Raw genomic sequence first — 20,963 nt, forward strand, 5'->3', positions numbered from 1 at the left:
GAAAAGTTCTGCACTGTTTCCACGATCCCCGAGGGGTTAGGGTTATCATGTTCAATGGTTGCCAGAAACCATTGATCCCTGATATGGTTAGAGGAGTTTATGGTGGCACTGTGAGCTAGCTGGTCTATATGCCAACAAATCCTGTGGGGTTCTCCAGAATCAGTCTAGGCACCACTCCCCTAGTTTATGTTGTCCAAACAAACTCACACATACTACGGATTAGTAGGAACTACATGACAGTATCAACAAAATTGATGTGCGTTAGTAGAGCACACTGAAGATCACTGCATTGATTACTATCTCACCTCACACTGCTGGAGTTTAAACCACATAACTGTAAATGGATGCAAAGGTCATTGTTACACAAAATGCACAACAAAATGTTAACTGCTTTATTGCATAGTATTTGTTTAAAAGGCAGGGAATGTGTTTTTTTTTACAAATGTTTACATTTAGAATATTTTGGTTATATTTTCACCAGCTTTTTTATGTGTATCTTGTCCTTTTAAATAAAGTTAATTACCATAATTCTTTTCCTCTTTTCTTCCAGGCATTCTAGCACCCCAAATCCTCCAAATCCCACCCAACAGAACATACAGAGAGAACTTTTATATAATTGCACTTGATGCTAAAAAATAAATATGCAGTATCATTCGAGAAAAGCGTTGAGGAAGCAAACAATTGTGCATTCTACTTCACAATGTCAACTGTAATGTCCTTTTCTCCTGCGGTGTTCTTGTTTCGCCCTGTGCAGTATGTCAGCAGGCAAACTGGAGAGGCCTACAAAAATTAAATAAAGATAGATAAACTTGTAGGGAAGCATATCATCCAGCAAAACTCAAATCACTTAAATCAAGTAGGACTTTCATGGGTTGGCCATACATTTTTTGAAAATCATTCTATTAATTTGGAGAACGCAGTCGACTAAAATATGCCGAACACATTAAATTGCCCCCACCCTTCTTTTTAGGGTGAATTTTGAGAGACATATAATCATTTTAATACATATCTACGCATAAAAGCTTTAATCATTATTTTACTTTTGGAATGATCTACAACCTTATGTGGGACAGAAAGTGAAACTTGAAAAATGCTTTTCCAATTCCCTTTACAAGGAGATATGGGTGGGAGGACATGGGGTATTGTAATATTTTATTTTTACTACTTAGAAACGCACTTCAATTTGTAGTCAGCATATGTATTATGCATTAATAGCACAGAACATAGAATTGAAAGGGTGCCAACGGCGAGCATAGTACAGAAGATTGTGGGTGACATCAGAACATGTCAGATGAAAAGAAATGCAGAGTATCAGAGGGTGGAGTGCTGGTAGAGCACTGGTGAGTGGAAACAAAGGTTGCCTCACTTTTTAAAATGAGAACTAGAAGCAGTGATATGAAGAAATACGAAATGTTATTGATACAGTGGTCTTCAAACTTGCCGCCCCACAGTGGAAAAAAAGAAAGTAATTGGGCTCCCCTCAGAATTTTTCACAATTATTTTATTAAATGATATCTATTAAAAGTATCCACAGTGTGTGTCTGAGGGTTTGGAAGAATATCTGGAGTTGCTTCCCTTTTGACACATACTCCCAGCTAGGATATTAATGGCAAAAGATGTTAGTGATGCCCCATTACAGAGCATAATGCTTCTTTTGGCCAGAGCCTGGAGCCTGGAGCCCCCCCTGGATCACCTAAAGGGGAACCACACCCCAGTTTGAAGACCCCCTCTAGCACATGAATATGCTCCTAGAGGGGACCCTTAAGTTTATATGTTTCCTGCTCAGGCATATTGTGGAACCACAGTCAATTTCTAGGAAATTCACTTATAAAGAAATAGCATCAAAGCAAAAACTGCATATTCCACAAATGCAACAGCAAGTGGATGATCTCAATTCTGGAATGAGAGTTGAAGCCTCAGGCCTAACTCACTTGACTCACTATGGCCTGGACCTGCACCAATAAACCCCTCACTGTAGGTTGCCCGCAGATATACTTGGGTGAGACTCCTGTGCTCTTAACTCACCCAGGAGAGGAGCATCTGAGGACTGTGCAGGTAAGAGTGGTGGGGACCGCTGGGGCTGGCTCGGGGGGGGGGGGGGAGAGGGGGATATCTTGACAGATGATGAAGAGGGAAAATTAAATAAATAAATAATTAATTTTCCCTCGACATCGGCTGCCGTAATCCCCCACCTTTATTCTGATTTCGGCCATACATGTCTTTTATGGTCTGTTACATTCTAAAGCCCTATTTTTTCTTCCAAGACGTTTCTAGCCATTGAATACGCCCGGCGACAGCACACGCAGCTTCCTCTACTAGAACTCAATTAGGTGAGAATTTCTCAAAAAAAACGGTAGTGCATTAAACTCCATCAGAAATTCCGTTCTGATATATTCCACATTTACCTCCCTACAGGTTTACTTCCGCTAAATTGTGTCAACTGATCCCTCCACTGAGATAATGCCATCTTAAATAGAGAAGGTAAGTAAAAATTGCAGCCTTCCTCTAATTGACCGCTTGTTCACCCCCCAACCTGCTGACTTCATTATATCAACTTTTTCAGATTCTGGCACACCCCATGCTAGAAAGTTGAGGCCCCCACGCCCTTTGCATCCTTGCCTAGTGGTAAGTCTGTGGAGAAGAGGGTGGTAACTGAGTGATGTGACTGATGTTGATCCTGTGATTAAACAAATCATGCCTGTTCGAGTTTTTCTAATTCTTGTTTTTTCCCCCCTTCCTCTTTTTTCTCTTCTATTTATGCAGAGAATACCAAAGGCCCTGAAGAGAATCCCCACAAGTCAATGGGATTCGAAACGCGTAGGCCCCAGCCATATTACTGTCTGCTATAGTGATAAGCGTTAATGTCATGATTATTGTTGCTTATCACTAATTTGTGTACATTATCCTTTTCTAATGATTTATAAAGTACTTTTGACACTTGACCATAGGAATGTACGTTATATTTGACTAAATACCAAATGAAAATATTGTTTAAGTGTCTTGCAGACATTGGCTTTTCTTGTCTCAAGTTTGGTATTTTATTGTAAATACTGCACTTTTTTGTAACTTTTGTAGCTCTCTTATCTAGTGTACCATCTTCTCTCCATGAATGGTTGCATGTTGTATGGTTGTGATATGCCTGATACGATGAATGACTCCTTTATTGACCTCTTGTCAAATATGTTTTATATGTTTGCTTTTTGAATATGAAAAAAAAGTGTTCCTTGATGATAAAATCATAAATAAGAATAAAAGCTATTGACTAGCTCCCAGTCTTGAATGTTTTCTCAAGTACTGTGTTTGAATTCATACTACTTCTGTGTTATCAGTACTGGCAATTCCCCTTTTGTTATTTACTATGACGGCTCAGCCATACTGATTAGAGCCAACCCTTAGTTGCTTATCGGTTATTATAGCGGGCGCTGGCTCGCGAGGTTTTTGTCTTTGCTCATTAATTTTGGAGCGAAGGTTGACTAGGTACCTCCTTCCACACTTCCCTTTGTGAATTTCCTTTGTTTATTTTGTCACGTTAACAGTTTTCATTGTATGTCTTAAACCCTTCCTCTTTTTTCTTTTCTCATCTCATTTCTTAGAGTAATGGCAGAGAAGGATACTTTCGCCTACTCAGAAGATCACATCAGAAACTTCCTCAGTGACCCGCCTGTCTTCTCCTCAGTTACCTTAAGCGAGACAGCGACTACATCCAACGAATCTGATAAATTAATTCGCCTCAAAAAGAAGCAGATCAGGACAGACCTGCATGGTCATTTTTTGTTGCAACACCTCCGAGAAGGCACCATTCCGGCTGGGCTACAAATTAAGAACATACCTGTAATTTTTACAGAAGACCCGATATTCAAAAAAGGTTTCTCTATGATAGAAACTAAATGTAGTAGAGACCTGATGGTATTAACGGTTGAGACAGCAGTAAGAATATCAAAGGAAGAATTAGCTGAAATCGCCAAATTAGAGTCTGAAATTAGTGGTAATCCTACCATAGCAGATGCCAAGGCCCTCTTGGAAAAGGTTGCTAAAGAAGTACAAGAGTTCAAAGACTACACTATTACTCAAAAATCTAACCAATTCGAAAAAGATAAAAAAGGTTTTTCTTTAGATAACATATATCCTTATTTACAGGCTGACTTTTATTCCAAAGCGGAATCTAGACGTTTCCTTCAAGGAAACCAGGGCAGATCCCGCAGACAATTTATTTCTTTTTCTGATACTTCTTCATCAGGAACTGATAGTGAATCCACCAGTAATTATAATCGCCCCAATAGAAACCGTAATTGGAATACCAACCAGCAACAACAGCAGAACCAGTCGTCTAATTTTTTAGGGAGAGGTCAAACACTCCCCAGGGGTCGAGTGAGAAACAACATCCCGTGGGAAATGAAAACACGACGACAGCACTACAAAAACTAAATGCGTCGCCAATTTTCAACCTTTCTAAAAAAGTTTTGACACCAGATGAGGAAAGTGTTCTGGCAAAAGGGTTGTCATTCGTACCTTCTAAAAGAACCGACTTTGTGAAAATGAAGTCAGAGTTCATTGAATTTTGTAGAAAATTACGTTTGACCTTGTTTTTTAGTGAAAACCCTACCATCCAGCCTTTGGAGGTCACAGGCCTTAGAAACAAGTCCACTTTTTGCCCCCCAGCCAATAAAGTTCCGAAAAACCTTTTGATTTTTGAGAAAAGTGTATTGTCTGCAATATCGGCTATGGAAAAAGAGAAAAAATACATTAGGTTTAATACCACTAAAAAAGAGATGACGCTTTAAATAACCTCAAAACTGACAACACGGTTATAATTAAGCAGGCCGATAAAGGCGGGGCGATCGTGGTGTGGGATATTCATGACTACACCACTGAAGTAATGAAACAGCTACAAGACACCACCTGTTACCGTAAGATAAACAAAGATCCCACTATGGACCTACAGAATGAACTTTTTGCAATTGTGCAAGAGGGTTTTGACCTAGGTTTCGTCGGTCCTAAAGAAGTTGAATATCTGAAAAACAAACATCCTAAAGTCCCTATGTTTTATGTATTGCCAAAAATACACAAAGATCCAGACCATCCACCAGGCAGACCCATTGTGGCAGGGTGTGGTTCTGTACTAGAGCCAGCAGCGAAATATGTAGATTGCTTTCTCAAAGATTTCATGATCGAGGTCAGATCCTACCTTCAGGACACCACTGACTTCATTAAAAAACTAGAAAACATCGATTTCAGTGAAGGCAGGGATAGACTTGTCACCTTAGACGTTACTGCACTATATACACAGATCCCTCAAGATGAGGCTGTGGCAGTACTTACTCACTTCCTTGACTCTAGGCCCAGACCTATGCGGGTGCCCACTAAATTCATAGTGGACTTGGCAACAATCGCCTTAAAAAAGAATTACTTCTGCTTTAATGGTGAATTTTACTACCAGGTCAAAGGGGTGGCCATGGGCTGCCCCTTTGCTCCAGAATTGGCAGTACTGTTTATGGCCATGTACGAGAACGCGTACATCTATAACAACAACCCTTTCTCTCAATACATCGGAACATGGCTCCGTTTTATTGATGATGTTTTTATGACATGGAAAGGTGATGGTGACACTCTCAACCACTTTTACCAATGGCTTAATGCCAGAACGGCTGACATAAAATTTAGTATTTCTGAATCTACCAGCAGGATTGCGTTCCTAGACGTGGAGGTCTTTCCATCTGAAGGGAAGTTAGCGACCACCTTATACACCAAACCTACAGATCGGAACAAGTCTCTTATGTTCAATAGCAACCACCCCAGAAATTTAAAAGAAAATCTCCCTTATGGGCAGTTTCTGCGAGTCCGCAGAAACTATACCTTTAAAGAGGACTTTCAACAACATTCTGAAAACCTTACATCTAAGTTATGTGAGAGGGGTTACCCTAAGAAACTTGTAAAAACCTGTATGAAAAGAGCTCAATGGACCCCACGTGAGATACTTCTGGAACGCAAATCCAAACCTGCTTTAGAAAGGCAGGTATGTGTCACAACCTATTGCCCTAATGCCAACCGGCTAAAAAGGGTTATAAAACAAAACTGGCATTTGGTAAAGAACCTTGATGTAAGTCTTGTAAATGAGCCTCTATTTGCTTTCAAGAAAGAAAACAATATTGCTAATCACATAGTTCGAGCAGCCATGCCGGTTTCCAAACCGCAAACTTTACGCCAAATGATGGGGATGCCACCCATCCTTGGACACCACAAATGTGGAAACTGCTTATGCTGTGAATCAACTATGGAGGGTTCTCTGTTCCAGCATAATGGAGTGTCATGGAAGCATGACACTGTGAGCAACTGCAAGAGCAAGTATGTTGTATATGGCATTATATGCCCATGCCACTTGCTATATATAGGCAAAACTAATCAAGAAGTCCGCCAACGGATCTCGCAACATAAATCAAGGATTAAAAGGAAAGTTGAAAATGCCCCTTTGGTGCAACATTGGACGCGATTGCAGCATACAGTGAGTGACCTCAAGTGGACAGTGATTTCTAAAATAGAAAGAAACCCCAGAGGAGGTGATTTGAATTTGACATTATCGAAACGTGAAGCTTTTCTTATAGTTAAGTTTGATACAGCTGTATCTGGGCTTAACGAATTAAGTGAAATTTTCAAACTGTAACCCCCTGTTGTGTGCCAATTATGATCTTAGTGAGTAACCACTTTACCCTGGCCACTATCCGTGTTATTCTAATAATTGTGAGATACATCTCACTCCGGTCCGGAGTTTATGTTTATCATTACTCTACTCTTATTCCGGTCCGGATTTCCCTCGCAACCTTGGCCTCTGAGAGGGCGGTCTTGCTGCTCAGGGTCCAGGTATATAGGTAGAACAGTAGAGCCCTGGCCTGCTACTGCGCATGAGCCAGTGTGCAGTGCTGTCCCAGACGCCGCCGAATCGAAGGTCCAACTCGGATATTCATCTGTAAGTACTTCATCCTAGAAACCCGCATAGTAACGTTACCTGTTCTTTCTAAATGGTCTAACTTAGGTCCGCATTCTTTCTTCCGTTTCTCTTTCAGTCTACCATTAACTACTGCTGTTTGCGCGAAATAGTTATGTTGGTAAGCTCCCACCTTCTTTTAACCTTTCGGATCTCGTTGTGATTCAAAACGAGTACAAAACATTCACGCGCTTCTTTTTTGTCTAAAGGTGCCCTGAATTGAAATATTTCCGTGACTTGCCCTTCGCGGTTAAACGCATGTGATTTGCCATCGCGGTAAGCAGCCGCTTTTCAATTAAAACATGTTTCTTTAACAACGTTGCATGTCAGCTGCTAATTTTGTGTATTATCTTTTCAGATGAACACCTTTCTAAACGTTCCCCACCGATAGGGCTCTTCTGAATTATTGCAAATATATCTCCTTTCAAAAAGATATATCTTTTTACTCCTGACGGATTGCAATTCCGGTAAAGATTTACATTTATTCTGATTTCGGCCATACATGTCTTTTATGGTCTGTTACATTCTAAAGCCCTATTTTTTCTTCCAAGACGTTTCTAGCCATTGAATACGCCCGGCGACAGCACACGCAGCTTCCTCTACTAGAACTCAATTAGGTGAGAATTTCTCAAAAAAAACGGTAGTGCATTAAACTCCATCAGAAATTCCGTTCTGATATATTCCACATTTACCTCCCTACAGGTTTACTTCCGCTAAATTGTGTCAACTGATCCCTCCACTGAGATAATTCCATCTTAAATAGAGAAGGTAAGTAAAAATTGCAGCCTTCCTCTAATTGACCGCTTGTTCACCCCCCAACCTGCTGACTTCATTATATCAACTTTTTCAGATTCTGGCACACCCCATGCTAGAAAGTTGAGGCCCCCACGCCCTTTGCATCCTTGCCTAGTGGTAAGTCTGTGGAGAAGAGGGTGGTAACTGAGTGATGTGACTGATGTTGATCCTGTGATTAAACAAATCATGCCTGTTCGAGTTTTTCTAATTCTTGTTTTTCCCCCCTTCCTCTTTTTTCTCTTCTATTTATGCAGAGAATACCAAAGGCCCTGAAGAGAATCCCCACAAGTCAATGGGATTCGAAACGCGTAGGCCCCAGCCATATTACTGTCTGCTATAGTGATAAGCGTTAATGTCATGATTATTGTTGCTTATCACTAATTTGTGTACATTATCCTTTTCTAATGATTTATAAAGTACTTTTGACACTTGACCATAGGAATGTACGTTATATTTGACTAAATACCAAATGAAAATATTGTTTAAGTGTCTTGCAGACATTGGCTTTTCTTGTCTCACGTTTGGTATTTTATTGTAAATACTGCACTTTTTTGTAACTTTTGTAGCTCTCGTATCTAGTGTACCCTCTTCTCTCCATGAATGGTTGCATGTTGTATGGTTGTGATATGCCTGATACGATGAATGACTCCTTTATTGACCTCTTGTCAAATATGTTTTATATGTTTGCTTTTTGAATATGAAAAAAAAGTGTTCCTTGATGATAAAATCATAAATAAGAATAAAAGCTATTGACTAGCTCCCAGTCTTGAATGTTTTCTCAAGTACTGTGTTTGAATTCATACTACTTCTGTGTTATCAGTACTGGCAATTCCCCTTTTGTTATTTACTATGACGGCTCAGCCATACTGATTAGAGCCAACCCTTAGTTGCTTATCGGTAATCCCCCACCTGGCCCCTTCTGAGTTGGAGTTTGGGGTTGGAACCGTACTCATTTCTGGGGCAAATGTGTACGCCTTGTGCCCAGTGACTGGCGTATGCTGTTTGAAAAACACACACCTTTTTCACAACACTACCATACAATTCAAAATGCTTTACTGGCCTAACAAATCAAACAAGAATTTTCAAAGGTAATCTGAGCTGACATGTAAATGATGGTTTCATGCATTGCTCTCCAGGCTGTCTCCTACGAAATGCTGTGTTTTCCGATCCCTTCTGGTGGTCTACTGAGTACCAAATGATGCTGCTTATCATAGCCACTCCAGGCACAGTCAGCCTGCACCGCTGAAGCCCCAGGCTCACTTCGTCTTTCACCAGAAGCCTGGTGCCAAGATGTCTGCTCGCCTCTCATGCAGTGTCCTTATTGGTGTTCAGTGTTCAAACAGTCTTTATTCTATTATAAACAATCATAAAAGACACATGTACAAAAATACATTTTATTCCTTACTGGTGACTAAGTGCCCTATAGCCCCGTCTTCCAATGAGAATTCTAGAACATTAGCCGGAATTTACATGGTTACTTTGTAAGTACGGTTGTCAGTACCACAGAGTTAAGATTTCTTCAAACGGCCGGCCGACGTGTAACCTTTACAAAACAACATGCAATGAGTGTGAGTAAGAGGGTATCGATGCCTTAGAAATACACATCAAGGGATTGGGAGTGTATGTGCACCGCTTTATGGATTTCTCCATAAAAAAGGTTTCTCTGTTTTGCAGTCCTTGCAGAGTGTGTCTTTGCTGTCATCTGTCAGAGCCATAAATGACCAGGGCACGTGCCGTAGCATTAGCAAGGGGTAGGCGAAAAGGTTGTGAGGTCCTCTTGGTACTGTGGACTTTGGAGAGTCACTGTTACAGGTTTATATTGGAAGCCAAATTCCTAAATCTACTTCAGCCTACGATGCACAAAATAGAACCTTCTAGAAACCAAGGGCTGTTGTAACATAGGTAGGCCAAGCCACACACAAACATGTTTTTTGTAGGCCTGAAATGATAAATCAAGTCCACATAGTGGTGATTACTAAACGTATGCACAGACACACATGTAGGTAGCAACAGTCAAAGGAGCATATTTACTAATATGTCACTCACGCAGCAGAGCAACTTCTTGCTGACCTAAACGAAAGTGAGAGAGCACAACAGCAAAATATCTACTAGGACATAGCACTGTTGCGGTCATTCCCTGCTCTGGCACACTTTCTTGCTGCTAGATGTCATGTTTCCACCTTTGCACTAGTGTAAACGTGTCAGTGTGAGTCTACCAGAGGTCTTGTACGCCAAGGGTATCCTTGCATTCAGGGCCAGACTGGGAACCCAGAGCAGCCCTGGCAAATTTTGCATGTTCAGCCACAATTCCACCCCCCCCCCACCCTGGGGAGAGGGGGAGCCGGTGGGGGTGCAAGTGTGAAGCTTGTTTTTATTACTGGGGGACAATATTGCAGCACCGCTGAAAAAACACGGCCCCCAGGAAAAAAAATCGTCTCCCACTGCTGGATAAACCAGTCCCGACGCTTCCAGCCTTCCATGAAAAAGTCTGATGCCTACTTCAGCCATTTCGGCCCTGCTTACATTACAAAACAATATGCACACATTCAATTTCCGTCTTTATTCGATCATAATCAATCATATAAGACACATATAGACAATACAATATAATAAAAAGACATAAATGACAATAACTTTTTTTTAAAGAAAAAAACATGTCATAATAAAATCCATTATCAGTTAAAAAAGCTACCAGTACTATTAAAAGGAAGGTTATATTTTAAAAGGGGACAGTTCATGATAAAATGGCTTTTAAATTCATAATGGCACAAGGCTTGGTTAAAGTCTCCAATGTTTAGGTAAATTAGCTTAGAAGAAAACTAGAGAACAACATTATACAATGTGCACAGGTTTCATAACGCCTTGCAAATTACTCCTTCTGAGGGCCCAAGTCCAGCAAAAAAGTTTAGCCATAGACATAACTACGACTTCAGTAGTGTCTGTATTTAAAATACGCAGAGCCGTTTGGCAGGATCTTGTCCCGATCTTTTTACAAACCGGCTTGAGCCATTTCTGGCGAGGGTCCTTAAATGCAGGGCACAGAAACAGGACATGTGGTGATGTCTCTTCCTGACTTAAACAAGTATGACATTTTGTATCTTGGTCATCCCCCCACTTTTTCATAAAGGATTTTAGGGGGAATGTACCCACTCTAAATTGGTGAAAGAGATTTCTATCACCAGGACACATAATAATGTCCCAGTAGGCCTCCAACTTATGATCGCTCTTATGATCAAGAAAGAGGCCTGTAAGGGAAACACTAATGACCGAGGACAGAGACTTTTAATAAACCATGTCCCTATATAAGGCTTTAAAGTCTTTTTTTGATGGGAAAGTGTTCCCTACTGGGTCCTTCCACAAATGATTGAGGCCCATTTCTGATAACATAGCCTTGATCTTTAGTAAACATGTGATTTTGTTAGATTTATCAACTTCTCTAATAAACTTAAGAGCATTTGCATAGGGTGCTAACTCCACGGTAGTCCAAAGTCTTCACCAATAGGCAAGTGGTCTAAAACCCACAACCTCCTCAAAAGAAATACAACCTAGATCTAAAAGTAAGGGTTTAAGGGGTGATGATTGGGGCAGGCCGGTCAGTGCCCTCAGAAACTTGTTCTGGGCTAGGACTAGTGGAACTAAATTTTCGAAACCCCATAGTTCCGCCCCATAAATTATTGAAGCTCTAACCTTCCCTTGGTATATGGATAGGGCTGGTCCAACTGGCTTGGTTTGGGACAACCAGTGTTCTTTTAAGAGGGCCCCTGCTAATTGATTGTGCCTTAAGACTAATAGATCTATCTGTGGCTTCCAATGTATCCGTTTGCCCATATTGACGCCCAGATATGTAAAGGAGTCAGTTTGTTCCAAGGACACATTATTCATTTCTACTCTGGATTTCACTATTTTATGTTTGTACAAGACCATGAACTTCAGGGCGGCTCAGTTAAATGACGCTTCCCTGGCAACTGCCTAGCAAAATGCACAGGATAACAAAGTTCAGAACCAATTAACATATCCCTGTTTTATTGAACAAAACGGCCTCTTATACAGAGTAGGACATGACCAGGCCACTCCACAGTTAATAGTACCAACCGTGTTTCGGGAACAAGTAATGTTTTATGCTCATGCTCACCTTTTGGCGGGTCATTCTGGTGCAGAAAAGACTACTAATTCCATCATAGAGCATTTCTATTGGCCAGGGGTGTATGCTCAAGTCAAGAAATACTGTCAGGAATGCCAGATTTGTCAAAAAAGAAATCCTTACATTCCTCCTAAAGTTCCTCTTGTCCCTCTTCCGATCATAGGGAAGCCTTTTGAAAGAATAGGCGTAGATATCATAGGGCCTTCACCAAAGTCACACAGAGGGTATCAATATGTCATGGTGGTCGTTGATTATGCGACGCGTTACCCTGAGGCGTTTCCTTTAAGGGCAGATACTACATGCGCCATTTCTCAAAAGTTGGTTGAATTGTTTGCTAGAATGGGATTCCCCAAGGATCTTATCACAAATCAGGGAACACCGTTCGTGTCACGTCTCATGAAGCAAGTATGTGCTCTACTAAATGTGAAACATCTATGCACTTCGGTATACCATCCACAAACCGATGGCCTGGTAGAACGATACAACGGTTTGATAAAGACCACATTAAAAAAACTGTTGTCGGGAGATGGCAAACAGTGGGATCAATTACTTCTGTTGGCCCTTTATGTACTAAGAAGCCTTTACCAAAGTAGTCTAGGAACTTCACCCTTCGAGTTGCTCTTTGGAAGGAAACCCCGTACACTGTTAGAAATAACCAGAGACAGGCAAGATGGCCGCTATGCTGCTGTAGAGAGCAGTCGCACTCACTCCTTCTCCTGGACCCATGGATTATGAGGCTGGATGTATGAGTAAAATATGCTGAGTTTCCGAAGATTTTTCTGCATTAAAGGAGGTACTAAAGGAGCTACTGGTATCAAGGTATTGCAGAAGGTGATTACAACCCCGAGACTCTATTATGGTGAACATTTTAAGAAAGCGCTCGCTCATGGTATCACTACAGTTTTAAGGATGTCGCAACGCACTGGTGCAATCCCAAAATCCACGCTGAGCAAGCGAGCCACAGCAGCTACTATACCAAGCAACGCTGCCCAAAAGATGCAGGCTAAAAAAGGAGAGAAATCTACGAAAGAAAAGGAAAAGGCCGAGTCTAAGGCCGAGTCTAAAGCAGCGTTACAAGCGGCACAAGCGGGAACTCCTGGAGCCAAAGGACAGACACAACAACAGAGGCGCTCTCAATCGGATAGTGGAGCGCCAAAACATACGAACACTGTACCTGCCTCTAGTAGAGATCTGCGGCAGTCCACTGTCACGGAGGCATTTGCGGGGAGAAGCCAGCCTTCAATTGTGGTCACTGGATGCACCTCAGAGCCAAACACGAAGGCAAACGCGGAAACTGTTCTCGCCGACCGCGAGGACGCAAGCACGGCGGTTGCTAGGCAACCGGGGTTGCAGACGTGTACGCCTCAAGCGGGAGCCGCGCAGAGAGAGGAGATTACTGCGAAGGCTGGCGAGGACGTGAACAGAGGCGGAGATGCTGATACAGAGACGACGAACAGTATCGGTAAGCTTAGCAATGGGCAGCTGAAGGAGTTGGTTGTACCGGTGAACACTAATAATGCTCAAATGCTTGAAGCGCTGATGGAAGTAAATTTAGCGCCCACGCCTGCTGATAAGAATGTCATGGCACAGTCTAATTGGGGAAGTATGAAAAGCTTAGAGAGCCGCACAACAAAGGGGGCTAAAGGAAGGAGAGTACGTTCCCCGGAGGTAGAAAAATTGTACTCAGTGACTGAGGGCTCAGACTCTTCTCTGTTGGGGTCAGAGGAGGAGGGCACTACCACAGATCTCTCATCAGGAACCGAGTCAGAAGGATCCCTCTCTAGTGAACATAGAAGCAAGGAAACACAAAAGAAAAGAAGAAGAACTATGATAAGGCGAGAAAGAGATATAGACAGAGCAGCGTCAAGCACAAATAGGAAGCTGCTCTGGGACTATGGTAGCACCGCCAAAATGTATCAGGAACAAGACTTGGGTGACGCACCTGAGAGCTACCCCTTAAATGCTTCTCAAGACGCAACTGATATTCCACCTCAAGCGACTTTGGATGGAATGTTCTCCATGCTGAAACAAATGCACCTAGAGGCTCGCTTAGAAAGCAGAAGAGCGAGACAAGACACTAAGAAAATACAAGCGAGCATTAGGAAAATGAATAGGAAATATGTGGATGTGGAAGGCAGGGTGGAACAAGTCGAAGAGAGAACTGGAAGACTGGAGGATGAAGTCACAGACTGGCAGAATGTAAGAACAGAGCAAGGAAAGGTGATTGAGGACTTACAGTGGAAGCTGGAAGATTTCGAGAATCGCCAAAGGCGGAACAACCTACGCTTTTTGGGCCTAGAGGAAGGACTGGAAGGGAAGGACCCAAGGGGGTTTATGATTAAATTACTAAAAGACGCATACCCAGAGGCGCAGTGGCAGTGGGAACTTGAAGTACAGAGAGCGCATAGATTCCCACTGACGCAGAAGGGAGGAAGAGGCACTAATCAGAATGGCCTACCCAGGGCAATGTTAGTTTTTTTTGGGAATTTCTTGGCTAGGCAGGAAATTATGGAGACTGCGAGACCAGATAGGAAAAAGTTAGTTGAAGGGATTACATTTTTTACTAGGCCTGACTTTTGTCATACGACTGTGGAAAGGAGATGGAAACTCAGGCAGCTTATCACTCCTTTCCAACGCCAGGGTTCTGAAGCATACTTGATGTATCCATCTAAGCTAAAAGTTATCACAGGGGGACGCACCAGAATGTTCTTTTCGGAAATAAAGGCAGGTGAATATCTCGCAGAGATTACAGAGACTCAGAAAGGCAGGAAGAGTAGGGAATCAGAACCAGCATAAGATGCATACGAAGATACCAAGAGTATTGAGTATGTTAATGCGAGTAACTTGGGTGGGAGAAGGAGGCGACACTACAGTAGAGAGCAGCCACACATAGGTCAAGATTGACCTATCTGCCTGTAACAGGGGGGGGGTTAGCAAGGGGAGGGGGGAAAGGGGGGGTTGAGGAAGGGGGGGTGGGAAGGTGGTGGTGAAGAATTAAGGGTATGTACAGCATAAAGTAAGAAGATATGTAGGCACAAACAGGTGGCAATAAAAAATTTAGAGGAAAGTGATTGTGGGCTTTTTTTCAAAATCAGATGGCAATAAGACTTGCTACCATTAACATTTGTGGTTTGAATGATGGCGGGAAAAGGCAGAAAGTAGCGGCCATGTGTAGATTATTAAAACTGGATGTTATATGTCTTCAGGAGACACATGTGAGAGGAAAAGATAAATATCTTATGGACCAGTTAGGGTATGAAGTTTTAGCACACACACAGCAAGATGTTAAATCAAAAGGAGTGGCTATACTTGCAAAAAAAGGATTTATGTTAGTAAAGAGAAAGAAGGAAGACGCTGAAGGTAGATGGGTAATGGTAGAAGGAGAAACACGGGAGGTAGATATACAATTGTTTCTGTTTATGGCTCTAATGAAGACGAACCTGACTTATTTGATTTTCTAGACACCGAATTGGCATTATGGCCAGAACCAGTAATCTTTTGTGGAGATTTTAATATCAATGGTTTATCAGGGTTGGGTATGACGGGAGGGGGGATGAAGGGAGACCGCAAGAAAAGAACAAGAAGGGCTATTGCTAATTTAATGAATAATAATGCACTGGTAGATGTTTGGTTGGCATATAATCCTGCGGGGACAGGTAGCACTTTCTACTCTGCTCCCCACAAAAGTATAGCCAGACTGGATTATTTCTTAGTTTCTAGTCCCTTAGTACCAGAAGTGAAAATAGAAACGCTACCTCGGGTCTTCTCAGACCACAACCCACTGGTGTTGACTATCTCCCAGAATTGCAACGCCAGTCACAAAGAATATAATTGGACATTCGAAAGGGGGTTACTCAAAGAAGCTGACTATGTCAGCAGAATGAAGGCATGGATTAGACAATTCTGGGAGGTAAATAGAGGTACGGCAGCTACAGGCATGGTTTGGGACGCATTCAAGGCAGGGGTAAGGGGGGAAACACTGGCTTATACTCTACATAGGAGTAAGAAAGAGAAATTGGATTTAACTAGTAGGCTACAGGATCTAATGAACTTAGAACAACAACTTATTCAGTCGGTCATAAATCAAGAACCTCTTGAGCAGATCTTATTAGAAATAGAGTTGAAAAAGGCAGAGACTGGTGAAAGATTGGCTAACAAAGCAGCAAGTAATTATTTAGCAAAAAAGGAAAAATGTTACGAATTTAATGAGAGGGTTGGGCATATGTTAGCAGTTCGTACTAGGCAAGACCTGGCAGCCGGGGAAATTAAAGAAATTAAGAATAAAGGGGGGAATGTTGTAACTAAGGTGGAAGATGTGAGGGAGGTGTTTAGGGAGTTCTACTCAGAACTTTATGATCAAGACTTGAGAATTGGGGAGGAGGAGATAGAGGATTACTTGGCTGGCATTCCTCACAAAGAATTGATTTTGGAAGATAAAGAGGCTTTGGAGCTACCACTAACACTGGGTGAAATACATAATGCGGTAATGAAACTCCCCTCAGGGAAGGCCGCAGGACCTGACCAAATACCGGCGGAATTTTATAGGACTTTCTGGGACACTTTGGGGATTGATATGCTAGAAATTTTAAGGCATGCACAGATGGGGGAAAACATACCACAATCATGGGCCGGTGCAAGTATTATAGTTATTCTGAAAAAGAACAAATCGCATCTGGATCCTGGCTCATATAGGCCAATTACGCTCATGAACACGGATGCAAAAATATACTCCAAGGCCCTTTCACATAGGCTTAGCAGGGTAATTGAGGGGCTGGTATACACAACACAGCACGGCTTCATATCGGGTAAAGGGACTACGGAACACACAAGGAGGATGGTTACCATTTTGGATGCTGCGGGTGCTGCAGGAGATCCTGCCTCGGCCATCTTTTTGGATGCAGAGAAGGCCTTTGACAGGGTCTCCTGGAGCTATCTGTGGAAAGTCTTGGAATGGTTTGGGATAGGAACAGGCTATATAAAGGCCATAAAGGCGTTATATTTAGATCCAACAGCTAAGGTGAGGATAAACAGAGGGTATACGGAGGGCATACGCATAAAGCGGGGTACAAGCCAGGGTTGCCCGGCCTCACCATTGTTATTCGCCTTATATCTAGATCCCCTTTTGCGAAGATTAGAAGGGAACCCAAATATTCTCCCGATTGGATTATATGGACATGAGTATAAGACTCTTGCATACGCAGATGACGTGGCAGTTGTTACACCAGATCCAGGGTCGGCTATTATAGAAATTGAACAGGAGGCCGCACTCTTTGGCACATTTGCAGGTTATTCATTAAACAAAGGAAAAACACAAATAATACAAAACAATTGGGTAAACTATCATTATATAAGAACAGCACCCGAAGTTACATACCTAGGGGTGAAGATTACGGCTGATTTAGATAGACTAGTAGAAATCAATATGAGCCCGCTGTTAGAAAAAATTAAAACACATACAGAAAAAATGAATAATCTACACCTGACCTTAATGGGCCGAATTAACGTTATCAAAATGGTAACATTCCCTAAAGTTTTGTATTTATTTAGATCCATACCCTTATTTTTTGATAACATATGGTTCAACAAGTTGGAAGCGATTCTGAATAAATTTATCTGGGTTAAAGGGAAAACAAGGAGAGCCTATAGACACTTAACTGTAGATAGGGAAAAAGGGGGTTGGGGAGCACCGGATTTCAGGCTTTATTATTGGGCAGCTGTATTACAGTATAGTAGGGTATTAATAGGTGGGGGAGGTTCAGAATATATAGCGGGAACTGACGTAGGATTAGCCAATGTTTATACTACACTATTGGGTGAGGAGGCTGAGAATGGGTTTTTAAATACAACTGACTTCACGTATTTTAAACACACGAGATTCAAGACCTTGGAAGCGGCATATAGGGTGTGGAAAGGAGTGGCTAAAAAATTTGGTTTAGGTAGATATAACAATTATACAAGACTATATACAAACTGCTCACTGCCGAGGGAGATCTTTAAGGATGCCACTATGTATGATTGGTATAATAAGGGCATAGTGAAGATAGGGAATCTGCTGGATAGTCAGGGTAATATGTTACAGTTTGGGCTGCTCAAAACGAAATTTGGATTAGAGCATAATAGTTTTTATAAATATCTTCAAACCAGGAGCTTTCTAACACAAAAACAAGGTGGCACGGCAGGGATGGGACAATGCAAAATTATGGAATATATAGAAACAACTAGTAAATGTACGATAAGACAACTATATGCTGAACTGAAAGAAAACAAATCAGATGAAAGGGCGAAATATTCGCAGAAATGGATGGAAAAACTGGGGTCAGGCTCAGAAACTTTTCAGGAGTCATTGGATTTGGGTAGAACAGTGTTATGTTCGGCAACCCTCCAATCACAGCATTTCAAAACAGTGTTCTCACTTTATCATACCCCGGCTAGAATCGCCCAGTGGGGTGGGACGACGGGAACAACATGCCCACGATGCAATGCGAACGGGGCAGATATTGTACATATGTTTTCGCAATGCCCACAATTGTTTACTTTGAAAATGGCCATTGAAGAATTTTTTGATAAAACACTTAGGATTAAGATTAAACTCAGAGACGAACTAATTATTTTAGGGGTGGTAGACACGGTAGAAGCTATGCCAGTAGAGTTTATTTTTGTTTCAATTGCAGTGTATCGCATCTGCATAGCAAGGAATTGGCTGAACAAGGCTCCCCCACTATTCTCAGATTGGATTGCCAGCCTTCTCACTATATACAATCTAGAAAAAGCAATATACGAGAGGAAAGGCAGAAGGGCTAAGGCATTAGGCAATACAATATGGCAACCTATCACAAGGTGGAAAAACAGTAGGATAAACCTTGAATAGCACAAGAAAGTGCGATATATAATTATTGCAGCTGTCTGTTTCTTTTCCTTTTTTAGCTGTTCTGAATGCTGTTTTGGGTTGGGTAGCATGTATTTTACATCTGTTTGTTGGATGAATTTTTTATGTTATAAAGTAATGAAATGTATATATAATCACCAGAGAAATTGGAATGTGCTGTAAACATATGTTGGAATATTTGGAAAAATTCTTTGAAAATTTAATAAATATATATAAAAAAAAAAAAAGAAATAACCAGAGACAGTTGGGAGAAGACAGGGTCCCAAGACGCTGAAGAGCTATTAGACTACTCTCAGCAGCTAAAAACTAGGCTACACAAGTTAAGGACTTTGTCCTATGAAACACTAGAGAAAGCACAAGGAAAACAAAAGACCTTTTATGATAAAGGCAAGAAGTGGAGAGAATTAAACCCGGGGGACTGGGCTCTCGTTCTTCTTCCTACTTCTACACATAAACTCCGCAAGGAGTGGCAAAGTCCGTTTCAGGTAGTAAGGAAAATAGGTAGGACTACTTATGCATTGAAGTTATCTCCTTCACGAACCCAGATTTACCACATTAATATATTGAAGAAGTGGTTGGGTCCTCCTCCTAAAACCCCTATAGCAGTCTCATTAGCTACCACTCCGGCACATACTATCGACCATACGGTTGTGCACCCCGACCTTCCCGAACCCAGAAAGAAGGAACTGAAGGACTTGTTGTTAAGACATCAGTCCATTTTTTCAGATCAGCCAGGTCGAACCACCTTAGCTGAACATCACATTCCAACCACTCCAGGGGTAACTATAAAACAAAAACCTTATCGAGTCCCCGAAGCCCGACGGGCACTGATAAAAGAGGAGGTACAGAAAATGTTAGAGGCAGGGATCATAGTACCGTCTAAGAGCAACTAGTCTTCTCCAGTGGTACTAATCCAAAAACCAGATGGAAGAGGTTTTGTATTGACTTCAGAGCAGTAAATAAGGTCTCCAAACAAGATGGGTATCCTTTGCCAAGAGTGGATGAAATGATAGAACGCCTTGGTGAGGCTCAATTTATAACAACTATTGACCTCACCAAAGGATACTGGCAGGTGCCCTCCTTCTGTTCGGCCCTGGCCACGACCTGCCCGGACCTTACTGGTCTGACAGCCGGCCCTCAACTGGCCGCAATTAACAACTGGCTCACGAGGGCAGGCGACGAATTCGCCCCCCTCAGGCGCCTCTCAGTAAAACGGGCCCATGCAGCCAACCGTTGGTTTACCTCCGACCTTAAAGAGAAAAAACTCGCTGCAAGAAGGGCTGAAAGAGCTTGGCGAAGAACTTACGACCCTGCCTTAAAAACAATTTACCTGGCCACTCTGCATACCTATAAAAAGAGCATCCTGGAAGCTAAGGCTGAATATTACACCCACAGGATACTGGTTGCGGAGTCACAATCAAAAGAAATCTTCTCCACCGTTCATGAGCTTGCCTCATCCACTAGAGCCACATCAACCATTCCCCCGTCCCAATCCCTCTGTGACTCGCTTAACGAGTTCTTTATAGATAAAGTTGTAAAAATTAAACATAACATCCCCCAACCTTCCCCCACCTTTGTGGACCCCTCCCCCCCCTCCACTGTTAAACTGACCAACTTCCCACTCCTTACCATTGACACCCTTCGCCCTCTGCTTCAACGGGTCAAATCAGGCTCACCCCAGGACTTTGCCCCTGCCAGCATACTCAGGGAAATCTACTTAGCCTGCCCCATCCCCCCTTTGACCCTCCTCAACGATTCACTTATCCATGGTCATGTTCCCATTTCACACAAATCGGCGACTGTCATCCCAATTTTAAAAAAATTGGACGCCGATCCTTCCTCTGCTTCTAATTACCGCCCCATTTCACTCCTTCCCTACCTTGCAAAGGTTCTCGAAACCCACATCACTTCCACGCTGAGTACCCACATCGAGGCACACTATTGCCTCTCCCCTTGCCAAGCTGGTTTTCGCCCCCTGCATTCTACCGAAAAAGTGGTCATTTCAGTCATGGACAAGCTGCGTGAAGGAATCGACATCAACCTTCCGCAAGCCCTGATTCTCCTTGACTTATCCGCCGCTTTTGACACGGTGGACCATACGATCCTCCTCAACCGTGTCAAGGCGGCGGGTGTAGAGGGCCTAGCCTTTTGCTGGCTAGAGT

The 20,963-nt window shown here is 42.3% G+C and overlaps 1 protein-coding gene across 1 annotated transcript in view; it reads right to left on the reverse strand.

Moving 5' to 3' along the window:
* Nucleotides 1-376: 376 nt before the first annotated feature.
* LOC147673861 (uncharacterized) overlaps nt 377-20,963 on the reverse strand; it is a 1,240,526-nt gene continuing 1,219,939 nt past the window's right edge. The window contains exon 20 of the mRNA XM_086947748.1: nt 377-780. Within this exon, the coding sequence (XP_086803874.1) occupies nt 691-780 (90 nt within the window). The 3' untranslated portion in view covers nt 377-690. The remainder of the gene's footprint in view (nt 781-20,963) is intronic.

The sequence above is a fragment of the Lissotriton vulgaris genome, chromosome 12 (assembly GCF_964263255.1).
Source record: "Lissotriton vulgaris chromosome 12, aLisVul1.2, whole genome shotgun sequence".
Lineage (NCBI taxonomy): Eukaryota > Metazoa > Chordata > Amphibia > Caudata > Salamandridae > Lissotriton > Lissotriton vulgaris.